Genomic DNA, 25,471 nt, shown 5'->3' on the forward strand with positions numbered 1-25,471 from the left:
ATTCTACTTTGGTGTATTTTGTACATCATATTTTTTTGAGGGGAAGAATGGTATTTGAAAAAAAATAAAAAAGGTATGTCATTCCTTATGTGTGTCCAAAATGAGACTGTGAAGATGTTACCATGGGAGTAACTACAAAGCCATAATCAAACAGATCACCGAGATAAGTCTGCTGGTTAAATGCAGAGAGTATTATTGTTGTTATTTACACTCTGTGCTTCCAGCCATTTTGGTTTGAAGAACTTCAAGATATGCTTGTTTTCGAAGGAGAGGTTTAAGACTTCACATTAAATTCAGTTTAAAACCAATTAAGAATTACTGAAATTTGTTGGTTGAGGAGGGTACAGTACAGTGATGATGAATGGTAAATTACTAATCTAATTTATTTATTTAAAATAAGTTTGTAAAAGAAGAGGCCTTTATGTACATTGCACATAGTTTCTATTCCAAAAATACTGAGTTCCCTATGAAATTTTCATGACCTATGTTTGGTTTTTTAACTCTATTTTTTTTTCAGAAGCAGTATTAAGATAAAAATTTTTGTTGTTTACATGGGTGTAAATTTACAGCACAATTAGTGAGCTACTCCAAGTTTACTCTGGTGTTCTCATGCTAGCCCCTAATTTATAATATTCTTCTGGATTACTTTTTTTAATCTGTATACTATGAGGGTTTTCTTTGGTTGTAAATATTGCCCAATATTTGTACCTAGTTATGTGTGATAACAGGACTATATTGTACTGGTATAATACTAGTATGTAGAATTCTACAGATGGTAGAATTCATTGAAGTTTTGAAATATGTGTAGAGAAAGAGGAATAACATTAACTCTTTCTGACTTTGACTGGAGAACTCAATCATACCTAGGTCATACCATTTAAAAACTGCCATCAGGACTATTGCTTTTTTTAATATGCTAAGCAAAAAGTAATTAAAAAAAAGCTATGGCCTAAATAGTTGAATGGAGCACACAGAACAGTAAAATGCCTTGGGAAAGGCTTGCTTTGGAAAAATCCAGGGATATAATCATAATGTGTATTGAGGACAGCTTTAAATTGTTGGATTTTGTAACCAAGCTTTTTTTTTTGTTAGATAATGTTAAATTATCTACCACAAAAAAATGCTTGGTTACAAAATGAAGGCTGGAAAAACCAAGATTTGTACAGATAGCACACCTTTGATGCTGTGGACAGAAAGAGTGACCCTCGGTTCCTAAAACCTTACTTCATACATTTCCAGGAGCTTGATGTGTTTTGTTTTGGAAATGCCACTGTGATGTCTCATGGGATGTGTATCTTTATGCTTCTCTTCATTCTTCATTCTCCTACAGGCTTTGCTCCTGATGCTGTGGGTAGAAAGGCTGGTTTAGTTTTTGTTTTATTTTTCCCATTATATTTTCCATGATGTAGGCAAGCTTTCCCCTTAGGTATGATAGGACTTTGTGAGAGTAGTGCACCAGAAATACTGTCCAACTGGCAAATCTAAACTTGGGATAAAATAACAGTGTAAGGCAAGCAAAAAAATCCCTCTCACAAGGCACCATACTGATCTTTCTGAATCTGTTTGGTTCTCTTGATTGAAATTTTTTTTAGGGAGTTAGTTTTATATAAAAAAATGAATCTTTTTGATCAGAAAAAGTTATTTTCAGTGTAATATATGAGCCCTAATAGTTATGACTGATAGTTCTGAGCTAGTTCAGCTGTAGAGAATTCCCAGAGTTTTTGAGTTTAATTAATTGTTTAATTTTAAGTATACTGTTGTGGTAGTTTATTTTAATAACATTACCCCATGTACTTGCAGATGCTGGAGAAAAGAAGCCTAGTCTGGTTGTATTGTAATTCTGCAAGGTTGAAAATGGTTCAGTGTGAAGAGTACTGACAGTTCTTTCCCAGTAATATTCAGTACTGCTTTAAAGTAAATTTTTAGAAAGCACTCCATAAAGCAGCTCTAAAACCTTTTATTTCTTAAGTTGTCTCAACCTGTACAGAAGAAGTAAAGGAAACAATATAAAGAAAGATTAAAGAGCAGTCATTGTAGAGATCTCTATTGCTAGTTAATATGCTGCCTAATTAATAATTGAGCAATTTTATTGGGCTGACTCCTAAAGTACATGTGTTAAGATGACCTGCTTTTACACTGTAAGTTTTGCAGTTTTGTTTTGGGAATGGTGTATACAAAAGGTTATTAGAGAATGGTTACTGGTCTAGTTGCATGTTTCAGTGGTTGATCACTAGGGCAATAATGCTGGTTTCTGAGCACAGCCAGCACTTTTTCCAGCTGCTTTATAGTGATATCTTGAAGCTTAAAATGTAATCTATATGGGTAAGCCACAAAAGCCACTATATATTAAAGCAGACTCTGACAGTAAATCAAAATTGAACAGCTGGCAACACTACTAAAGTCATAAACTTATTTATTAAAAAAACTAAACAGAAGAATTATATTAAAAAGAGAGGAATATGTTCTACAGACGGGTGGATATAGCTTAAAACCTGGAAAGTGCTGCAGATTAAGGGCCCAATTTATGAACATCTGTTCTGGCAGTTTCTGTGAGATTCTCATGTTCTTTACAATAAAAGTGTGAAACATGTTTTTCCCCCCATACTAATCATGCTTTTCTGCAGTTCATAAAACTTGCATTGAGCCTTATGCAACTGGGCCTGTCTGCTTTACACACTTGCAGAGTAATTACTGTTCATGAAAAAGTACTATAGCAACATCACAATCCCACCATATACACTTACCCTCACTTGTTCCAAGCAGTCTCATTGCCTTCAAAAGCACTGAAACAAGACTGCAGTTTCCTTCATATTTTTCAGCTTAGAGCATGGCAATGAACTAATAATGGAAGCAGGATGCTAGAGAGCAAACTGGACAGAAAAATATCTTGTACATTGTTTCTCTAAAATTGAAGCATACTTACAGTCTTTCAACTGTTAACTCCCCTTATCTCTTAATTTTGAAATAAATGATAATAAAAAGATTATTTTAATTGTGATATTTACATGGAATAGGACCCTACTCTTTTGGTCGTATTGACAAATATGTGAGGGTAAACTTTAGCATCTGATCTGCTTTGAGAGGGAACTGAAAAATTAAAAGTTTAAAACTGAGTGTCTAGTTCCATTGTCAGTGGTACTGTTTGGCTTTTGACATCAGTGTGACTAAGATATGTTTCAGAGATTTTAGCCACAAGCCTTGTTTTGTAGTCAGGCTTGGTCTGCACAGCACAGAACATATTTTGTTCTCTATCTTTTGCTTCACGTCCAGTAATTCAGATTGAACTAGAGCAGATCACTTGGGAAGGCCATCAGTTTTTCTCTAAAGCAGTACAAGACTGCTAACATCCTGCCATTAGTAAACAAAGTCAGGCTCTTGACAAAGTCTGTGATTAGGAAACCAATACGTAGAAGGAATACTGAGCAAATGTGCAATAAAACCACTTTCCTTGTCTTAAACAGATTATATTGCTTTATTGATGGAAATGGTTACTTTTTATTTGAATGCTTTGTTTTCATTTGAATTTGATTACTTTCACTGTGTTATGCCTTATTTATTAGGTTGCAAAACCCCACGTGCTTTTGTAGCTGTTTAATCTGAGGGCAACGCTTGCAGCTGAGAATTCTCAGGACAGGAAAATTTCTGTGTACCTTTTGGGTACTTTCTCATACATTTAGGCTCATACTAACTGGCAGTAGGGAAAAGAAGGGATATCTGATAATCCTTTGGACAAAGAAATGTCATGTAGCAGCAAGGCATTTTGTGTTTCTGTGCCATCCATTTTGGAACATTTTATAGCGTGGGGGAATCTCTGTCATGTTGATAGTGTGTATCCATTTCTGAAGTTGCTTAGCCAATTTTTTCTCCAGCTCACTTGTGGAATATTAAGAAACTATATTTCAGCAAAATGTATATTGTCACTGATAGTTCCTTCTGTCTTTCCATTGAATGATACTCTTATGATTAGTTTATTTGTAGTACTGAGGACAGTACTATTAGGAAATAAAACATAAAATGACTTATAGTATTTTAATGGCTCTGGAACTTAAGTTTTCATTTTGCTCTAAATACAAAGGATGAATTGGTGCACTCTGAATAATTTTATCTGCAAATGGTGTTCAGTATATTAATGTCAGTTCTTAAAGCATGGTTTGTTTTTTTTAATAGAAGGGTCAGACACATTAATGCTGTATTTGTTCTATCCTTGTGTTTACCTGTGGTAGATTTTTATTTTCAGCTTTTGATTTGTTAAAATGTACAAATTTAATTTGTATGCACCTGCATAAAATGTTTCACCTGTGAGTGGGGTTTCATTTGTTTGACTTGATTTGTGCCCTGGATTTAGCAAGGAACTAACAACCCAAGAGAAATCAAGGCTTTGTATCATCAAAGACAATATCCCAGAGGCTATTGTCCCGGAGGAAACCAAGGAAGGGATCCAGGTTGCAATACTTTTTATTGGACCTGACTAGAATGTTATGGATTTCCGGTTTTGATTAGCTCAGATTTTCATATTTATAGTGACCCTTTTGTATGTGGGTGAGCAAGGGAGTCAAGCAAATGGCTGCATCACTGTAATTTTCCATCTGCCTCTCTCTGTAAGGCTCTGCTGTCCAGGCTGGATTACTTGTCTCTCTTATTCCACTTTTTCATCTTCTTCATACTCTTTACACCTTGTCCCTTGTGCTTGGTGCAAAGGCAGTGCTCTCAATGTTGTTGGTTTTCTTTTCATCCATAAATGACCAGGAAGTGTTGTGTCATCAGCCCAATATACCATGCTTTTGGTTCTTTTTCTTTTTCTTTTTCTTTTTCTTTTTCTTTTTCTTTTTCTTTTTCTTTTTCTTTTTCTTTTTCTTTTTCTTTTTCTTTTTCTTTTTCTTTTTCTTTTTTTCCTCCTTCTCTTCTCTTCTCTTCTCTTCTCTTCTCTTCTCTTCTCTTCTCTTCTCTTCTCTTCTCTTCTCTTGCTTACTTTGCATACTTTCTTACTCTATTAGATGTCTTACAGAAGTTCTAGCAGCTTGTTTGAATAAACTTGATAGATGAACTACTAAATTCTTTTGGTTTGAGTAGTAGCTCTACTAGTGTACTGAAGAAGATTTCTTTTGGAACTGTTACAGTCTACAGGGTGCATAATCCACATGAATTAATGTGGCATTTCCTTCATAATCCTGTGCATTTTCTGCCTTAGAGCTGCTTTTATGTTTTTTGTAAGAACTTTAGTAGAATGGACCTTTAAATATGTGTTAATATCCGGAATTGTTATATTGTCATAGTGTGCTTTTGTACTTAACATGTACAAGTAGAAATAAGCTTTGCTATTTTTATTCTTTCTGTGGGCTTTTTGTTAGAATTTTGTATTTAGTGCTGCGTATTAAGTAATTAGGCCAAGAAGGCAGATTTTTTGTGAGTATGCTGGTGCTTAAAAGTGTAGCCTGCTGTCTGGTGGGGTATTCAATTGGGCTTAAACCATTGCCTAGCTGCCCAGTTGCTTTGGTACTTTAAAAAGTGCCCCTAGGAATGCCTGCTTTCATCTTTCAGTCTCTCAGTACCATTGCAAGTGTGACTCTAATGTTTAATTCTTCCAAAGAGGATGTCTAAATGTAGGGGAACTTCAATTATTTTGATAACCAAGCCAGTAAAGATATGGCAATATTAATGAGCTAGTTCTGACTTGAGTGTCTGAGTTTTTTTGAGTTTCTAATGAATTTGTGAATAACATTGGAACCTGTGAAACCACTTCATTCTGGAATTAATTTTAGGATTGGTCCGAGGGAAAAGCATAGTAGACATCACAATTCTATTATATTTGCAAAACACAATTTAGTTTATTTTGCAAAATGTTTCTGAAGAAACATAGAGTTAACTTCTCTTTAGCTAATAAAATCACTTGAGTGTGGTGTGCACTTAGTGTAGGGAAACTTATTTTGTGTGTTTACTCTACCTCACTTCTTGTTCTGGAATTATTTTCCCTAGCATCAGCACAGCTGCATCATCCATTTCCACAGTCCTTTTAACCTCCACTTTTAATTAAAAAAAAATTAAATCAAATGCTGTTTAAAGCTTCCCATTTAGTTTTGGGAAAATAAAAGTTCACATCTAGCTTAGACGTGTGTGAACAGCTGTTAAAAGCCACAAGCAAAACGATACTTATAAAAGTGGTGGGGGGAATTTTAAGAGCAAGCTGCCAGTTTGAATGTACTTTTCAATAGCTCTTCACTTTCAGCCAAATGGTTTTAACAATAATTTTCTTTGAAAAAAACCTTTTTTATAGAACCAGCAGCCCAAGCAGTTAGGCCAGTGGTAATAGGAGGCAAGTTGCCATTTCTCTTTAACTTTTTATGAAATTTTTCTTTGAATCTGAGGAAATTGCTCATTAGAGAGGTTGGAGCGGCTGATGTCCGCCCATGCCCACCCACATGTAAGTACATCTGTCCCCATTTGATTCTAATGAGGGATCTTGTTCATTTGAATTCCCAAGTTCCAAGAGTGAGCATAATACTTCCCTTGTGCCATATTTTGCAAGCATTATAGTCCTGCTCATGATTTAAGTATTTTGAAGTAATAGGATTTCTCTTCTTTAGTCCAGGTTACTAAATCTGATTAAAATCAGTTGGACAGAAACAGGCAGAGAGTTTATCTGATGTGGAATATTTAAAGGAAAGAGGCAAGATTTAGACTTTTCCTTGTTCAGTCCACCTTCTGAAAGAGAAAAAGCAAAGAGTCGTTCCTTCAAGAATATTTTGTCTTTACTGATATTGGGGGTCGTGGGGCTAGAGTGTAAAATGCTCTATGACCCAATATCCATGTGTACGTATCTCTGGGATTTGTTTGAGCAATTTTTTTTTGTCCTGTCGTGGCCGGTCTATTCCATAAGTGATACATGGTCACTGCAAAGCCTTCCAGAGGTCTGGTGGCACTTGGAGCAGGTGTGACTTGTCCCACCAGGTTACCCCATGGCAGGGCCATACTGAGTTGACTTTGCTTGAGTTTACTGTGTCAGTGCTCGATCAGAGCATGCATCTGGATGTGGAATTGTCTTCAGACAGTTGGGGAGCATCTCAGGTGTGGTCATTGAATGTTTTGTGTGGCAGCAGAGATGCTACTGAAGTTTCTTCAAAGCTGAAATTTTCTTTTTTTTTTAATTTTTAATTGAGGTTGTAATTTTAATGTTGGCTTGTAATCTTAGCAGAATACAGCCTGTCATAACTGGTGCTGTCACTGGTCTTGATACTTGTTGCTTTGCTGTGTTGGGGTTTCCACACTTGTGGAAATACCTTCAGTATCACTTTTGCTCTCAACTGTGTGGCCTGAGGTGTGCAGCCAAATATTTCATGTTCAAAGGCTTGGTGTGGCATTCATTTAACACATCTGTCTTTGGAATATGCCCTTGTTGGCTTTGCATGGGCAGATGGTGAAGATGAGTTGGGTTGCAATGTAAATTCTTTTTAGGTTAATTGGTCATTGTTTTCTCCTTATATGTCTGAGTATGTTTTGACTTCATATTATTAGAAAGTAAGAACCCAAAAAGCTTTTTTATCACTTCCAGTTTGTTGGATATCTCATTTTTATGTTTAGCTTGAATTCCCCACAAATTTCCTACTGTCATTTCTGAAATGAAAAGAAGAAACAAGTAGGACAAGCAAAACGCCAAGTGAGTCATTTCCTTCTAACACAATGTGTATCCCTGGTGTCAAATTGCAAAGCTCTGATAAGACTGGGATTAGAATTTTGGGTATGAATCTCAGAATTATTCTCAGGAACTGAGAAAAATTTTGATTATCCCAGTTTACAAAGGAGAGCAGTGATGACCAGAGGAATGAAAAAGCTTTTATATGAGGAAGAGCAAAATAGATTGAGTTTCCTAGAAGTCAGAAAAAGACAAACAGGTATATAAAACCATGAAAAGAGGGTAGAGAACAATTACATGGCATCTTTTCAATACAAACCCAAGGAAATCTCATGCTTTTTGTTTAAGCAGCAAGCTTAAAATAAACAGAATAAATTACTTTTTCACATTGTGAGCAACTAAACTGTTGAAGTCCTATTCATTGTAGAAGCCAGAAGTGCACATGGCTTCAGAAAGGAACACAGAGACTTGTGAAGGGCTGACCCACCAGTGGCTATAAAACATTTCAGCTGTATTCCTGGCAACCTGGAGATGGAGTGCCAGGCTGAGGAGCTCAGGCTGTGCCTCAAAGTGGGGTGTGTATCAAGGAGTGATCACTGTAGTTGTACTGTTTCTTATTTTCCTGCCTCAGTACCTGCTGCTGAATGCTCTTTAAGGAAAGTTAAGGGAGTGGACTATGTTAGACCTTCAACTACCGGACTTTAAAAAACCCCATATTCACTCTCTCAAGCTGTTACAACTCCTTCTCCCCAACTCCAAGCTCCAAAAAACCTTCTGGGACAGTGAACAAAACACCTCCACACATCCTTGCAATTTTGACCTCAGTGCCTTAGGTTGTGTAGCTATATTTGTGTGTATTACTTTGTAGCTGGGTTGTTGGAACAGTGCAGGTGAGAGAATGTGATCTGGATTCTGGTGGTTGCTCCACAGTCTTATTTATTTTTCAATACAATTGCCTTTGGATAAAGTAATTAAGAAGTCTGGGGAACAAAGAGAAATACTGAGTACTCAGTAGTCCCTGGTTAATTTTAGGCCTTCAAGGTCCTTCTTTAAAGTATCTGCACTTAACCAGTTCAGCTGTGTGAATCTCACAGACTCTTCTGAAAACCCTGTGTCTTGCCTAGACTACATTAAAGAAAATTGTGATACTGAAAGGTTCTAAGAATCTAACATGTTCTTTTAATATATTTTTTATTAATATGTTTTAAATGGAATTTTGATGTTGACATAAATTTGTCAAAGAGTGGTCAAAGTGATGGCCTAAACAAATGTTTAACCATTAGCTAAAAATGTTTATTTACTATCCTAATTTAGAACACTTCACCCATGGAAATTGTGCCTGTGGAAACTCTTAATGTATATTAGAAGAGGAGGAGTATTCTAAGTCACAAAGAAATTAGGTCATCAGCAGGGCTGTGCTAAAATTTTAGTAGATAATATCTTGGGGTTATTTGCCAGGGACTTGTTAGCTTCTTGATGCAAATTCTCCTTTCCTTTTCCAAACCTAGCAAAGGAAGTTCTACTGATCCTTGAGGAATTCAAACTATAAAAAATAGATTGGGTTTGTTTCACTGTTTGAGGTCATGACTGACCAAATAGTCTAGGAAAATACACTTTCAGCAACTAAGTTCTGCTTTAACTCAGATGTAGCTGATTTCTCTAAGTTAAAAATGGAATGAAGCAGAAACTCTTAAAATCAGCTTTGGTTTTAGGAAGTTTTAGAAAAGAAATGTTAAAATGTTTACAAAAAGAAGTTCCAGCTGAACCCTAACTTACTTAATATTTTCAAATCAAAATGAATCCTGACAAAAACTTATGAGAGTGCATACATTGTGTTCAAATTTAGCAGTTCTCAGTGATGTATTTCCCACAACACAGCCTGGTCTGAGGTGGTTTTGTGATTGACTTCACCTACTTTGACTTTTGTCTCTGCAGTCATGGTAGCACTGCATGGTTTTGTTCACTAATCCAGCATCAAATGAGCAGAACAAAGAGGAGTTCTTCTTTGAATGAACATGTGGATTCCTTTCCTTCTGCAGTGGTGCTATCACTTGAGAAGCTTTGGAAGTGCTCAGCCAGTAGCCCAGGAAAAGCCAGGATCATCCCTTTGATTTGCAATTATGGCAGCTTAAACTACTAAAGAAACTATCACTTTTCTAACTGATTCCAGGCCTGCCTCTTCTGCTGAACCATCTACTTTCTTGATGAAAGTCTTTTTGGTATGAGATTGGTTTGGTTAATTTTATTTTTTTTCTGTTTGTGTGTGAGAGAGAAATAATAAGAGGGAATTGGATTGCTTTGGAAAGGCAGATGGCTGGGTTAGCTTTGATAAGAGTATGGACCCTCATTTGTAACAAATTGTGTATAAAGTAATTTTCTTATTCCCTTGGTTTCTTTATGCATTATATAGCTTTTAAAGTCTTGGACAAGGTTGTTAATGATTTTTGTTCAGTCCCTTGTAGCTAGCCTGATGACTTGGTTCCCTCTGCTCATCTGAGACTGGTTAATACAGTAAAGTTACAATATTAATATAATCCCTCTTAGTGTGTCCACTATTTGATGTTTTAAATTTTTTGGGAAAAGGCTTTTGTAGCTTTTCCTCAATATCTGAGTCAATAATAGCTTTCTGTTAAGCTAATGAAGTTCTGGACCACACGTTCACATTATGATAGAAATTTATGTCAGGGAGAAATGAGCTGTATACTCACTCTGCTCAGAGGTAAGAAAAGTTCTTCAAGACAGTGATGAATCAACTGATGTATTGATTAAAATTCAGATAGGTTTTTTTACCTGCATGACTAGATTGTGATATGTGAAGTATGTGAGTTGGCAAATGTGTAGGATTTCTACTGTCTGCTCTGAAATCATCATATTGTTAAGTAAAAGTAGTTTGAATTCAGTTCTTTGTAGTCTTTGAAATGCTGTGGCTCAGTTTAAGAATTAGCTGATAAATTTACTATCATTGATCTGAATGTGCTCGGGTTTAATTTCTTCTGTAGTTAATTGAAGTACGTTATATTTATTTACTAAGCAGCTTCACTTTTTTGCTTATAAAAAATCATTTAATATAAAGTTCAGTTGGACTATTAATTTTTTAACTGCTGGTTGAAATCAGTTTGGCTTAGTAATAATTAGTTACCAAAGCTTCCAAATGGAAGAAAAACTGGGCTGCTGTTAAACAGGATTTGATACACATGGAACAGTTAAGCAGTAATAAATTGCCTAGTAACTGAGTAATTTCTCTCAGATATGTGCCAATCTTGTCTCTACATTGAAAAATTTTGGAAGAAGAACTGATGTTTGGAATTGCTTAATGCTGGAGGTTTATTATAATAACAGTAATACTGACTTGGCCTGATCTTTGAACATTTAAGGCTTGCTTTTATATCCCAGTGAATGATTTCATGTTCATTTATAATTTTTGTTGTGGGAGAGTTCCCAGAGGGGTATGTAGGAGAAGCACTAAGTGTCTCCAACTCCTTATTACATCTGCTGGAACCACAAAGGAATCAGGCATGGAAGGGCCCTGGAGTTAACCTGGGTTGGCTCTGGTAGGAGCAAGTAATTCAGAGTATTGGATAAAAGCATCACACTGGAGAGGACAGCCAAGCACAGCTGCTGGCCTGGTGTCAACAGAAGCATACCTGTGGAAACAGTCTGTGTAGATGGATGCAGCAGTAGCCATCCAGAATGCTGGCATGGGCCCTCTGAGGAATTGGGTTTTTTTTTTTAGGGGAATGCTTTTTATAGAAGTAAGTTTGGTATTAATAGTTCATTTCTATGGCTTCATGAAATAGATTACTCTGAGATATGTTCCTATGCATTATTTGGAAAACACTGTTTTAGGAACTGCTAGGTAAGGATAAGACTGTTTTTTGATGTTTTAATATGTCCAGATTTACTTTTTTTTTTTGAAGAAAGTATTTGTCCAACTGTACTTAGTAGGGAAGGGGCTGTATAATGTTTAAATAATAGGCAGAACTGTAAATTGGTTGCGAGATTTTGTAGGGGTTTGGTGGGGGGAGGGCAGTTGGAATTAGTTTTGATTCCTATCTAGAGCTACAGGCTGCATCTCATATCTTAATAAATAGATATCTGCCTTTAATAATATGAAAAAATTAGTTTTTCATATGCAGTAATGAGACTGACTTTGTTATACTTGCCAGCCCTTTTCAGTGCTGAGAAGGAATTCAGCCCTTGCAAGCTCAAGGAGGCTGCAGTTCCACAATTGGTTGGCCTTGTGCTGAAGCACGTTTGCAGCTTGAAGTTACCATTGCTGCTCCATGGGAAATCGGATCTGATACCTGATCTGGGTTAAACAGAGCAGCCAAAAAGAAATGGCTATTTTTAACATGGATCAGCTCACTGAGCTTTGTAAGCTCACAGGAGCTGCATGGCCTCCTAAGTAGGTGAGGAGGGAATAGTTACACTCTGGCATGAAGGTGGGGATGAAGAGCCAGGAGTGGGACAGGTGAGACTTTCCAAACTTTGGTGCTGGCATCAGTAGGTCTTGAAACTGTGTCTGCAGAAGGAAACAAATGTGAGTGACTGAAGGGAGAATGTAAGAAATGTTGTCTAAGTTTCCATAAAGATTGCAAGATCCTGAATTTGTGAAATTATAGTGAGCTTTATATTTTATGCCTGTCAATCATGTAAATCATCATTGAATTTTAGAATGGTATCATTTAGAAGTCCTCATAGTACTTAAATGATGATGACTGTACTTTGTCCTGATATTGATAAATTCTCTGATGATGTAGTAGATACATGAAAACTAGAGAAGATTTTGAAAGAGATGAAGAAAAGCTGATCCACATATGGCTTGTGGATATATTGGACTAGCACCATCTTCTGAATATTTAGTACACTGCAACTTCATGTCTTCAATAATGCACTAAAGAACATTTAAAATAATATTCATTCAACTTAGAATTTCAGGAATTGCATTACTATAATATCTTTTTTTTACACTCTGTTGACCTTTTGGAATTGTTAAATTCAACCAAAACAATGGACATCTCTATTTGGATTAGTAGGAAAACTTGGTTTTTACCCTTTTCAACCTCTGTCCTAAAACATAACTTGAATTATATAAGGAGGAAATTTATTTTTGAAAAAAGCTATTAAGCCTAGCAGTTTGTCACTAGTAGCTCAGCTAAATCAATCTAAGCGTTTTTTTTGACTTTCAGTAATCCTGATAAAAAACAGTTTCATATTGAATCAGAGAAGAGTTTCTTTTTTTTCTGTCAGCAAGTCTTGTTTTAAAATGCTGGGGCAGTCATTGAAGTTCATTACAGGGAACTTTGGAAACTACTATCAAACCCAGTAATGTCGAATCTAAAGAGAAATGTGCTTTTTGAAGTTAGGCACATAGAAATGAACTTGTCCGTAGTAGTGCATATGAACATTTTAAAAATATAGTGCAGCCATTGCAGCATTGAAAATACTCTCAAAATATTATGAATCAAATGTTTCTGTGTTTCTTATATGTTGCTCTGTAAAGGGTAGTCTTAGACTGGTGAGGGAAAATGATTCTAAGTGGTATAATTTTTTTTCTTGTTGGTATTGCTAAAATGTTAGCAATTAGAACATGATGTCTCACTTGAAACTTAATTTTTTTTCAATGTATATGCCTAATTACTGTGTTTATGAAGGATGCTGGATCAAAAAAGTGAAAGACTATATATATTACTTACAGAAAATTTTAAGAATGTGAGAAGAAATGCAGCAACTAGAGCTTCAGAGATGCAAAAGAATTATTCCATATTTTCATGGTCTACTGTATCTGAGTTATGGTTCTTCATTAACAGAATTTCTTTTTCTCAGAAATGGTTACACTAATGCTATTGCTGTATAATTTATAATTTAATTAAACATCCTTGTCTAAACGTTGGTGTTTTAGTATTCCTGTGGGGACTGGAATTAATCTACATGGGATTGAGCATTGGGGATTACGGTTTGTGTGAACACAGCTTATTTTTCTTTGCTTTGCTTTCTCAGCATCATTCAGTAAACATTTTCAGCTGTGTTCCTGTCCTGTGCTGGTCACTGTGCCTGCCCTGTGATTTTTATAATTGAACTAATATAGGAAGATAAATTCAGCTGGGTTGTGTTCTCCTGTCCTAGGCTTTTTCTCATTTCTCCTTGTCTTTAGGAAATAGGCACTCATAAAGATGTTGAGTCTAGATTAACACATTTAACTTAACTTTATAACTTAAATTTCTCATTGGCACAAAGATTAGGAAGCCTGAACACAAGTGTAAAAGAAGATGAAAGATGACTTAGTACACAAGTAAATTGATGGCTCAGTGAAATTCCCTGTGGTCTTAGCAAGGGATCTTAGATAAATTTATCTTTTCATATGTGTTTAATTTTCCCTTTGTAAAAACAAGAATGGTACTTGTCTAATTTACTGGGAAGCAAATTAGTCAGCAAATGATCTGTTACTAATTGTCAAGGGCTTGTAAATTGGCACTAGGGCCATATAAGAATCTGACAGACTGGATAAAAAGCAACAGTGAACAAATTGTCTTCTCTCCAGGAGTAGCTTGTAACTTAGGACATGTTTCTGTGTGGAAAGTGAAAACTAATTAACCATAGGTGTGAAATTAGGGAACATCAAAGTCTTGTGACATGATACTTTTGAGAGAGTAGCATTAATTTGCTGGAGCAGGCTGTTCATTCTCCATACCAGAATGCACAAAAGTGTTTCTTGTTTTTTTTCATTCACAGCCCCTCTTGGTTTGTTGGGCTTACCCTAAGGATGTGTTTGTTTAGGTCTGTACACTGCAGTAAACAGATGCATCATGAAATCATCTGCCCAGAGGTGTGTGCACCACATCCATACTCCTTGTGCCTCGATTGATGTGTTCTGAGTTCACTGTCTGCTGTGTCAATAGATCTTCAGTGTTACTTGGCCACTTGAGTTGCAGGGTGGGAAGAACACAGTCAACAGTGCCTTTCCTCCACCTCTCTTGCTTTCTGTGACCTTACCCTCTCAAAAATAAAAAAAAAGTAGAGTACTTCCAGTTATGTTTTAATCCTAAAATAATATTCAAGGTGACTCAAATTTGTATTAGTTTAATGATATAATCTTTTCTGAATACTTGTTTCCAAAAATGTCAGCATTAGGGGTAGGGGTAAGTGGTACAGGTACCTAACAGAAGAGATCAGATTCCAGCTGTCAGTATAGTCTTAGTCCATTCAGCCAAATGAGAAATGGTTGCAAGAAGTTCTGCCAAGAATTTATTAAAAATGAAAATGGGAAATGTCTAGCTGGGAAAAAAAAATCTTATTTTCTCTTTAACTGTCTCTTTAAGCTGTGTAAGCCAGTCATCTGTCATCCTAGTTTTGAAAAGAAACTTGGGTGTATTGTTTTTCCTTCATAAGAAATTTTACTTTTGGATGAAAATATGCCTGCTGTTTGTATTTGCAAAGGTTAACATCATCTTAAAAATGGCCTGCCATCTACCAGGCATTAAACATGCCTGTTATTAGGCAAGAATCCTTCACACTCTTTAGTTAACTGCACTTGGTGTACTGAGAGGGAGGCATTTACTTCTGACTGCTCTTCTTGTTTTCTGTTGAAACCTATTTTAAATCTTGCAAGTGTTAACCTCATTAACCTAAGATGCTCAAGAACCGTTGTGTTTTAGAGCTTTAGCAGAAGTGCTGTAATTGTTTGTTGTTTAACAGCATTTGAAAGTCTCATTTAATATGGGATATTTTTTGTAAAGAGAAGTTAATGTAATAACTGCAGCTACTTTCATAAATGCCAATCAGAGAACTTGTCATGCTAAACACATTCTTTTGTATTATTTCCCGTGTTAGAACAAACTGTCAACCTCATCAATTTTATTTTAATGTGTGAAATATTCTTATTTCAAGAAGCTCAGATTTTGTGTCTTTGTATGACCTTTTTTGGACAAGAAAGATAATTCCACATAAGCTTTGTACAAATAAGTGGAGGCCTGTGTGAGAGTTGTGCGTAAAACCAGGCAAACCTCATTCACAGGCATGATGTCTTTCTGTTTTTAAGCAGAGACCTAGGAATTGTTCACCTTTCCTTTCCCATATTAGGCCTACATTTTCATGTCTTGTGTCTGTAGGAATTTGTCTTTTGGAAGGCACTCAAATCATGGATTTGTCATTTGGAAGGCTGTATTTTTCTTTATTGTAATTGAGAAGCATATTTGCTGATAGTTCTATTTTTTTTAGAGGAGGAAGTGTTACAGTGTTTTGTGTAAATTACAAGAGTTTTTGAGCTTTTTTTTTGCTTTCTGAAATGATTGTGATTTCCTGTTGTAGCTGGAAATGTTAAGTGTAGTTTTTAAAGTATTAAAGTGCAGCACCACCTATTACTCTGCCTTAGCAAGACTTCTAATACAACATTTGATTTGTTACTATGTCCTCATAGGAAAGCATCAGCAGTAGAGTGTTCATGACAGTGAGAAAGTAAACACATGCTTGCAATCAAATTAATGTATTTCATCTGTCTTCAATTAATAACAATCTGTCATGCTATCTATCTGAGAAGTGGCATAAACAGTTTATTTTGTGTTTGGAATAACTTCCTGGAGGTAGTTAATGTGACATGTAGTTTGTCTGACATGAGTATAACCAGATCAACACTCTAGATGTTTTCTTGATAACCTAAAAAAATTACTGAGAAAATCTGTACTGGAACTATATTTATATTTCCTTTGGAGCTTCCTTAAATCAGAGTAGGGGCATAGTTTTCAGACCTTCCATGAAAGAGTTTTCTTTTCTTGGCAGTTACACAATTTTAGTGTGAGAAAAAGATTGAAAGTATTAACAAAAAATTAACTATGAAAAGCTGCAGTTTGCACTCTAACATTTGGGATTGAATATTTGAGAATGTGTGCTGTAGTAATTTAGAAGTACCAAATCAAAACAGATTTTCAAAAAGCTAGCTGATATCCAAAGTTTGGTAGTGCTTCAGACCAGTTTGTTGGCAAGTTAAGTTATTGTTATTTTCTGTATAAATAGGATTATATTGGATAATAATAATTAGATATTAGATGCTTTTTATTTACAGAGAAAGAACCCTTGTGTCCAAATAGAAAATGAAAGTGCAGTTGCTTGAAGTTCTAAGTAACCTATTGAAATACTTTTTAAAATCTAAGACATAAAGAAATAGCTCCATGTTTTAGTGGGAGAGCAGGAGGTTGCTGGAAAGCTACGAAATAAAAATATTAGGGTGATGGTTTTTTTGTTGCTCTTTTTTTTTATTTCACTTTTTCTTTGGCTTGATGGTACAATTAGGATTGAAACCAGATAATATTGCTTATGGCAGAAGAGGCTTGAAAGGGGGTTCCTTTGGCCAGAGCAATGGGCCATGCTAAGCTATTCTCTGTTGACATGCTATGAGACAGAGGTCTGATAAACTGGAAAGTAATTCCTTTTGCCTAGAATGTTGTTGTCAGTGTTCAGCTTGATTTCTGGTTTATTTTTTAGAATAGTGGATATTTGGCACTCCTGGAGAAATCCCTCTTTTAATTCCCTTTTTCATACACGTTTGCTTACGCACGGAGGAAGCGGAACCGTCACGTTCTGGAATTAAACTGACTGTGCTTGTTGAGCAGTGTGCACTGCATGAGGACAGTGCTGCATAACAGTGGTGTTGTCCTCAGTCTGCTAAGTTTTCAGGTGCCCAAGCCAGCTTTGTTCTTAAGAAATCAGTCAGAAATTATACCAAAAAATAGGATGAAAAAGACATTGTCATATACAGACCCCTTTTTTAATGACCCTGGAGTATTTTCAGAAGAGAAAATGTGTACATAATTTTAAGCACATGTAAATCAAATTAATAAATTATTAAAGCATTTTACTTGTCATGTCTGTGTGGGCTAATCGTGATAGCTCATTATTTAAACATTATGTAATTGTATACCTTGTGTGCACAGCTGCAAATACTTTGCAGAAAGATTTATATTTCATTTTTCACAGCATACTATAAAAGAACATATTTTTGTGTGGTACCATAGATTAATAAAGATGTTTACTCATAACTTTAAAACTACTCTTAGTTATATTGAAATATGAAATAGCTATAATATGTAAGATAAGTAAAAAATCAGAGAGTTGTAACTTCATTTATGTGTTCCTACCAGTTTTAATGGAAAATACTGTTATCAATTAAAAAAAAGTTCATCTTAAAGAGAACTGCCCCTTTGCAACTGAATCCTTTGCAGTTTTTACAATTCAAGGTCTGAAAGCAAGAGATTGTCAGATTGGGTGGAGAGGCATCCCTTTACTGAAACTCTAAACTGTTTCTTGTTTCTTTCCATACATATGGTTTCAAAAGTGGATGAGTTAATTATCACTGGTATAATCATTGAAAACAGCTTATGGTTTGCAGTGTGATCTCACAATCCAGGGGAAGTCCCAACAAGGTATCAAACACTCAGATTTGCTTCACATGCGTTATACTCCATGCTGTCCTCAGCAAGTACTGTCACTAGTTTCTCAGCTGCTTGGAAGTACCTGTACAAGTTACAGACAGTTTTTGTGTTTCTTCCAAAATTACCTGAAAGGAAGATTCATGGAAAATGGATGTTTTCCTACTTAAAAAAACCCCTGGAATTTTACATGGAGCTCTTCTCCCATGAAAGAAGAGACTGGCAGTCCTGGGGGAAAGAGAGATAAATAAAATGAGTAGCAGCCTTAACATTCTGCACAAATGATGCTCTGTTGTCTTTGTAGAGTGTGTGCAATTATTTACTTACATAGTTTTGAAAGATTATAAAACCAGAACACTCATCATTCTTCTGACTGATTATACATATTTTAAAGTACTTCCTGGCTTTGAACCAGTTGTATTAGGTAAATAGTTACATGTATTTTATTATTACCTTCATTTTAAGACAATACAGTTCTGGGATTAGATATCGCACTCTACTCCTCACAGTAAACTGCTGAGCTAATTATATTGGTCCTAGCTCCTGGATTTTAGAGAACCAGTTGAGTTCAAGTAGTTTTTAAGCTGCTACATCAGATATGGTGTAGTGGAATGGAAATGGTAGTGCGTGCATGGTTGGTGCTGTGTGGTTCATTGCAGGCCATTTTTTAGCTTATGGAATGACACAAGCATCTAAATAGTGGAAGAGAAACAACTTTGACATTAATTTATTTACCATTAGGGGTTTCAGAGCCAAAAACAGCAGAACTATTCAATCAAGATGGAATTGCTGTTGAATGGCTGGGTGTGGGTAGATTGTAAAGCACTCATTTGTGTTTTATCTAGTACTTTTAAAGGTTTTTCCATTCCCTTGCCACAGCCCAATAAACTAAAATTTCAGTGACTTAATTACTAAAGTAAATTCATATAGACTTTTGACTTTGAAGAAGAATTTATGCTGTCTCAAGTGTTTCCTCAGAATTTTTTAATCATAAGATAGATGTCTTGCCTTGCAGTATTTTAAAGTATGGTTTCCTTTTCCATTTTGATTTAGCATTGTCCATGAGATTTTCACTGCAAATAATTGATGTATAATAGCAATTTGAAGGGTAGTTATTGAAAATCCTTTTATAGATCACCTGAAGATATAACCTAATGAAGGTTATATCTTAATCTGGTTATAACTTAATCTTACTTTTTCGTCCTTCTTTGAAATGTCACTTGCAGTGTTGTTCTTACAGGTGTGGTTTTTTTTTTTTTCTTTTTTTTTTCTTCTTTGCTGGTTTTGGCTGGGATAGAGTTGGTTTTCTTCCAAGAAGTCTTCAGGAATGCCTTAGAGGGAGTATCCTTGGGATTTCTGTGGGAGTTCAATACTTTCCTCCTAGATTCTGTTTTCTCTTTTCACCTCACTAGATCTCTGTTTAATCTCACCTATAAATCAAAATGGAACTCCCTGGAATTCATGAGAAGCAAGCATTTTAGTAAGTCTTACCTACTTTTGCAGCAGTAGATGTTGACCTGTGCTTGCTCAGAGATTTTCATTGGGTCTGTTTGCCTTGCTGAGAGCTGCAGCTGAATTCTCAAAGTTTCTAATCTGTTTTTGTTGTTCTGGTATCTTTATGAGATACCTGTACATACAGATGTGTATCAGCCTGTTATGGAACAGCACTTTATCTTACTAGTGTAATGGAAAGGACTCTTCATACTAAAAAAGCTTAAAGATGAATGTTTACTCTTGTTTTAGAGAATCAACAAGATGGGCTCTTTAGAGGATAAACCAGGCAATGGAGATAAATTTTGGAGAATATCTGGCAGCCATGTATTTTTTGTAGTTGTCACTTGAGGCTTTTACTGTGTATTTCAGGCATAAAAATGATCAAAACTGCAACAGCCTATATTGTGGATGCCTTTTCTTTGAAAGGGACTTTGGAGGCTGCTGAGCCCCCTTTTCCTGTCCTCATCAGGCTGGTCAGGGGAACAATACTATCTCCCTCTCTTTCCCCCATTGCTCATGATGTCCCTCTGCTTCTCTTGATACAAGTTTTCATGTAAGTATTCCATTTAGTGCAAATATATTAAGTGGTTCCATTCTAGCCAGGGAATTAGCAATGTACTCCTTTGACATTTTAACTATTGCTTTCATAATGTATACTTTGAACTGCCCTTTCTGCCTGTTGATCCCATTTTTAAGACATTTAGAATTTTTGAAATGGTAGATCAAAGGAATACTCTCACTGCATTCTCCAACATTTATACATCTTGGGCTTGCCTTAGCTTTTCATGATCAGAAAACATACTTTAATGCAGATAGGAGAGTTTGTATTCAAGCACTCAATCAAAAATACTGGTTTGTAATATTTGTGTGCTGTAGAGTGTCACTATTTTCAAATAGTTAAATCTCTTTCTACTTCTCTTGTGTCTTGTGTCCTTTTGTCTTCTTTATTCACCCCATTGTGAATCTCTAGCCATCAGTTTGTATTCTACTTGGTAAAAATGAAGCTATTAATTTTGCCCTGCTGTTACCCCCTTTCTCATTCCATAAAGATGAAGAAGATGACTGTACCATCTGGCACGTAAACTTCACTTTGGGCTTTTCTCTAAATGTTTGTGTTTGATGTGTGGCCAAATCTTGCAGATTCCTTCTTTGAGACCTTTGTTAGATATGGCCTAGCATAGCCATTACCAGAGTGAAAAAGTTCTCATTTTGTATCTAAATTTCAATAATTCCTTTTTCTTGGCCATTGCTGTGTTATCTAGTCATTTAGAATATTCTGCAAGATCATTTTCCAGGTTTATAAAATCAAATGGTATTTATGTATCTTATTCGCTTTCTTTCTATCCAAAACTTATTTGTCTTTGCTGTTAAACTTTTCATGGCTTAACTGCATTCTCGTATCATTCTTCATCCCAAGATGCCTATTCCTGCTGTTAATTGGCTCATCATATGAGCCCTCATTGGCCAGCTGTTAGTTTTCTGTCTGTAAAGTCCCTGCATTCCTTATAAACATCTTTTTGAGAAAACCATTTTTCTCCTCCAAATCTCTCCCTAAAGTCTTTTTGCTGTTATGTCTAAATAAAAGCTGGACAAGACTTATCTCCCGGTGTGCTAAGAATTCTGCCTGTTGAGCTGACCAATGTCAGATGTTAAAGAAAAAGGACTGGAGGGTAACTGCTCACTGTCTTTAGCTGATCTTCAGTAACTCTATGATTATGCCCTTGGCCCATGGGCAATGCAAAGGAATTGGACTTTGGGTCATTGTCCTTCATTGACTTCAAACTGCAGTTTTGGGTAGTTGAATATTTATGAACTCTTGAAACTCTTCTTGTGCTAAAAATGCACCATTTTTCACCAAGAACTAACATAACATGAATCACCTGGCATTTTCTGTGGGCTCTGAATGCACACATGGACTGTCACCTGGCAGTTCCCTGGCGTGACAGTGCCTCTACAGTTCAGAGGAGACAGCCCAAAATTCAGGAGGCAGAAAGTGAAGTACTTGAGACTGGGGAGAAGTACTGAGAAGTACACAAAGTTCAAAAACATAATTACATCTTGATTTTTCACTTTCAGTCTGTTTGTTTCTATGATCTTGTGTGCTTTAATTTCTCTTCTGTAGTAAAGGATATACTCTACTGACCATATATTATTATTGATGTTTCTTCATAGGAAGTAAGAGGCATTTGAGGATGATTTCCAATATGCCTGTGGCATTTTTTTCCTGGAAATCCATCAACCTTTTAGCCTGTTGTTTTCTTTCTACACTCTCTATTCTTTCCTTCCTGGGAAAGAGAGTTTGAGAGAGATTGTAACTAGTGAACTTGTTTTTATGAATTTATGTAAGCATGTCATGGTCTTTTAAAGGAATATAGTGGAAATGCTGTCTATTTATCTATTTATTTAGTTCTGTTGTAATTGTGTGTAGGTTTTTGGAGTTCAGGTATAATCAGAGAAGTATAATGAGTGAAATCTGGAAGTGGGGTTTAAGTTCCTTTAAAAGTTCATGAAATGAAAATAAAGAAAACACATTTTTATTTTTCCCAAAAGAGTAATCTCACTGTTGTTTTTTCCAAGCTGCACTTAAAACTAATATATGAAGCATAAAAATAATAGTTAATAATTAAATGTTTTAGGCAGTATGCTGTATTTTATTCTTAAAGGCATTTCAAAAGAGTCTATCTTTTATCTTGGTAGTTATTTTTCAGAGAAAAAAATTAAATGCATGGGTTTTTAACAAAATTGTTATTGACGACAGGCTTTATTTTAGTAAACATATTTGTTGTTCCCTTTTTAAATGAAACTTTATTATATAGTGGACATTTAGTATTATGGAAAAACTATAGAAACTATACTAGAAACATTAGTGTTAATAGCTTAGTATTTTAGTCCTTCAGAAATTAATGTCTGTGGTAACTGGATGATTTTAGGCCTGTTCTTACAAACAAGGCCTTACTGATGTGCAAGGAACAGTAATACGTGTCAAAAACTCCACATTAACCAAGGTAAGCAGTATAAATGGGGTGTAGGAATCCCCTGTTAGGCTAAAAATCTCCAAGAGAAAATCTCCAGAGCCTACAAATTAAAGACCTCCAATATCATTTAAAAATAAAGCCTTTTATGTAGTAGGAGAGCATTTTTTCAGCTGATAATCAAATAACACTATTATACAGGCTTACTAGATTTGCAAATTTACAAGTTTTTACAAGTCAGTTGGGTCCCTTCCTCAGGAAATCAGTTGAAGTTTTTTTTTCCTGTATTAACTCAAAGAGCTTGCTTGTCCTTAAATCCTTCTGAATATATTTGCCTTATAATTTGACTACATTGAGTCAACACCCTTATAGGAACTGTAATGCAATAAAAAAAAGAGAAACTGTTCAATATAGTTTCCAATTACCTTAGGATCAGATTGGAGAAACTGGAATGTACACAATAAAACCTGCACAAGACTTGAGTTCTGTGAGATTTTGGAAGCAACCAGTGCTTTTCAGCATAAAATACCATTTGAAAGCTTTACTCTGCTTCCAATGGTTGTAAAGTGATAAAAATAAAAATATGTATGTGTCCTGAAATATGCATTTTACTTTTCTCAACCACACCTTTGTGGAATTGAAAGTCTCATATGTAAGTAACTAAGCATCACTGCTTTTACTCAGTCAATTTTTTTATTACAGAGAATGTTTTTCCTTTGCCATGTTCAGCAATAAAATTCTTTATAACTTATTTACATTTTTACTTTGGAAAAATATGTCGATTCAGATGTGCCTGGTGAATTTATTTTGTATAAGTCTTCAGGTTACACTGGAATCCCCAAAATGCATCTTGCTTGCAAACAGAATATGGAATATTAGTTCTGTCTTGTTTTAGTATGTAGCTAGCAGCAAAGTTATTACAAAATATTTGAGTGTATCCAGAAATAAATTTGTACTTTGAGATATGAATTAGTTGCATTTGACCATAAAATTTTAGTTGTGGTTTCATTTTAGTTTTGCAAATAAAATTAGTCTGATAGAATTAATTGCTTTTATTTTAGCAAATGATTATAGAGAGAAAGAAACTTGCATTTGCATCTACCTGTAAAGGAAAGTATTATATCTGATGTGTTGCCAATGAATAATTTCTAAGGTCAGTAACTACAAAGGCTCCAGTGTAATAATTTTTCATTTCTTCAACTTATTTTTAGTTGACTTGGAGCATATTCGCACAGTGAAAGCTGACAAGCACCAGCGATTTTGTCAGGAAAACAACTTCAGTAGCCATTTTGTGTCAGCCAAGACAGGAGATTCTGTAAGTAAGGAAAAACCCCAAACTTGTAGATGTCTGTAGTTTTTTTTCAAGATGCAGCAGTTATATTTTACTTCACAACTGTTGAGAACTCAGAGTGCTGCAGGCCCTTTTTTGACTCCCTTAGTTGCATGAAAAGTAGATCTTTGTATGAATGTGTATTATTCTTATTAAATTACAGTGGTTTCTCATCTGATTTTCAGTTTGAGGTACAGATTTTAATGGAAATGATCTGGCTTATACATCAGTGTGAAAACTGAGACCAGCTAAATCTCTGTTTGCTGTCAGCCTGTAGTTAAGTATATTTCTTCATTCCAGGTGGAGTCACATCTATAGACCATCAATATAGAATTTTCCAACAATTGGTAAATAATGTGACAAGATCCTGTTGCAATAAAAGATTTTAATATGAGTCCTGAGCCATGAGAGACATTCCCTTTGCAGCTCCATTGAAATCTGAACATTCTGACATTTGTACCAGATGCTTTGCAGAGTACATTTTTGAACAATCTTTTGACTCTGAGCTAACTGGGTTATTTGTTTTATTTGGAAGCGTATGAAAGAAAAGGTTCTTTTTCAGTTGACACTATCAGTCAAATTAAATAATTTTGTATTGTTTTGCTTGATTTCTGTCTCATGCCTAATGAGTTTGTCATTCCCATAAAACAGTCTTGTATCTGTCTCCTTAATATTACTGTTGACAAGAAAGTTTACTTTACTTTAATGTTATTGCATAGCAAGATCATGGCCAAGTACATGGAAGTATAGTCCACAAATGGAATCACTTGTTAAGGTCTTTGATGAATCTTGTGCAGTGAACTGCCTAATTTTTTAAGATAATAGTTTTTCTGTAAAGTCTAACAATGCTGCTGTTACAAATGCAGTGAGTCCTGATTCTCTTTATAGTTTGTGTTAAATCTTTGGTATATTATTTTGTTTTAAGTGTGAAAATACAAGCTTTTTATGCTAGAAACAGAAGAAAAAAAATCGTAATACTACACTTAGTAAAATGTGCATCTGGTAAAATGTGCATCTGATAAAATATGTTCTTTGCACAAGGAGACTACCAAAATCAATTCATTTTATAATTGATACATTTATAATTTCTAATTATGACAGAATCTTTATTTCAGCTTTTTAATTAAGTCATTAATTACCTCAGCACTCCACTATATATACTGATTGTACTTTTCATAGCTTACTGTTTAAAAACAAAAGTAAATCTGAACATGACTAGAAAACATTAACAGGAAATCTCTGCCTAAATATCTACTAACAAAAGAAGTAGTTTCAATAGTTCATTTTTAGTTTCAATATAAATTTGAATTATCCCTTTCACTGCTGCTGCACACTGATCATTCAGAAGATGGAGTGTTTATCCTAGACAGTGATTCAAGAAGAGGCATCCATTGCTACTGTGAATATAGACTAAAGGAGTCTTACTCAGTTAAATGATTTGTTTTGTTTATGTCAGATCTTTTCAACAGACTTATTTGCAAAAGGTAATTTTGTGTGTATAGAAAATTCTGAAAGTCATCTCAGGGGCAAAAAAAAATCATGGAAGATTTATTATTACTAACTGTGTTACTGTCCACCAAATCACATAGCTGAAGCAATGCACTTGTGCTTGATGTTTTTTGCACAG

The 25,471-nt window shown here is 35.2% G+C and overlaps 1 protein-coding gene across 2 annotated transcripts in view; it reads left to right on the forward strand.

Annotated features, from left to right (window-relative positions):
• Positions 1-25,471, forward strand: part of RAB28 (RAB28, member RAS oncogene family) — a 63,698-nt gene that overhangs the window by 30,188 nt on the left and 8,039 nt on the right. For both annotated transcript variants that reach the window (XM_066549190.1, XM_066549189.1), the window contains exon 5: positions 23,726-23,829. In XM_066549190.1, coding sequence (XP_066405287.1) covers positions 23,726-23,829 — 104 coding nt within the window. The remainder of the gene's footprint in view (positions 1-23,725; positions 23,830-25,471) is intronic.

The sequence above is a fragment of the Molothrus aeneus genome, chromosome 4 (genome assembly GCF_037042795.1).
Source record: "Molothrus aeneus isolate 106 chromosome 4, BPBGC_Maene_1.0, whole genome shotgun sequence".
Lineage (NCBI taxonomy): Eukaryota > Metazoa > Chordata > Aves > Passeriformes > Icteridae > Molothrus > Molothrus aeneus.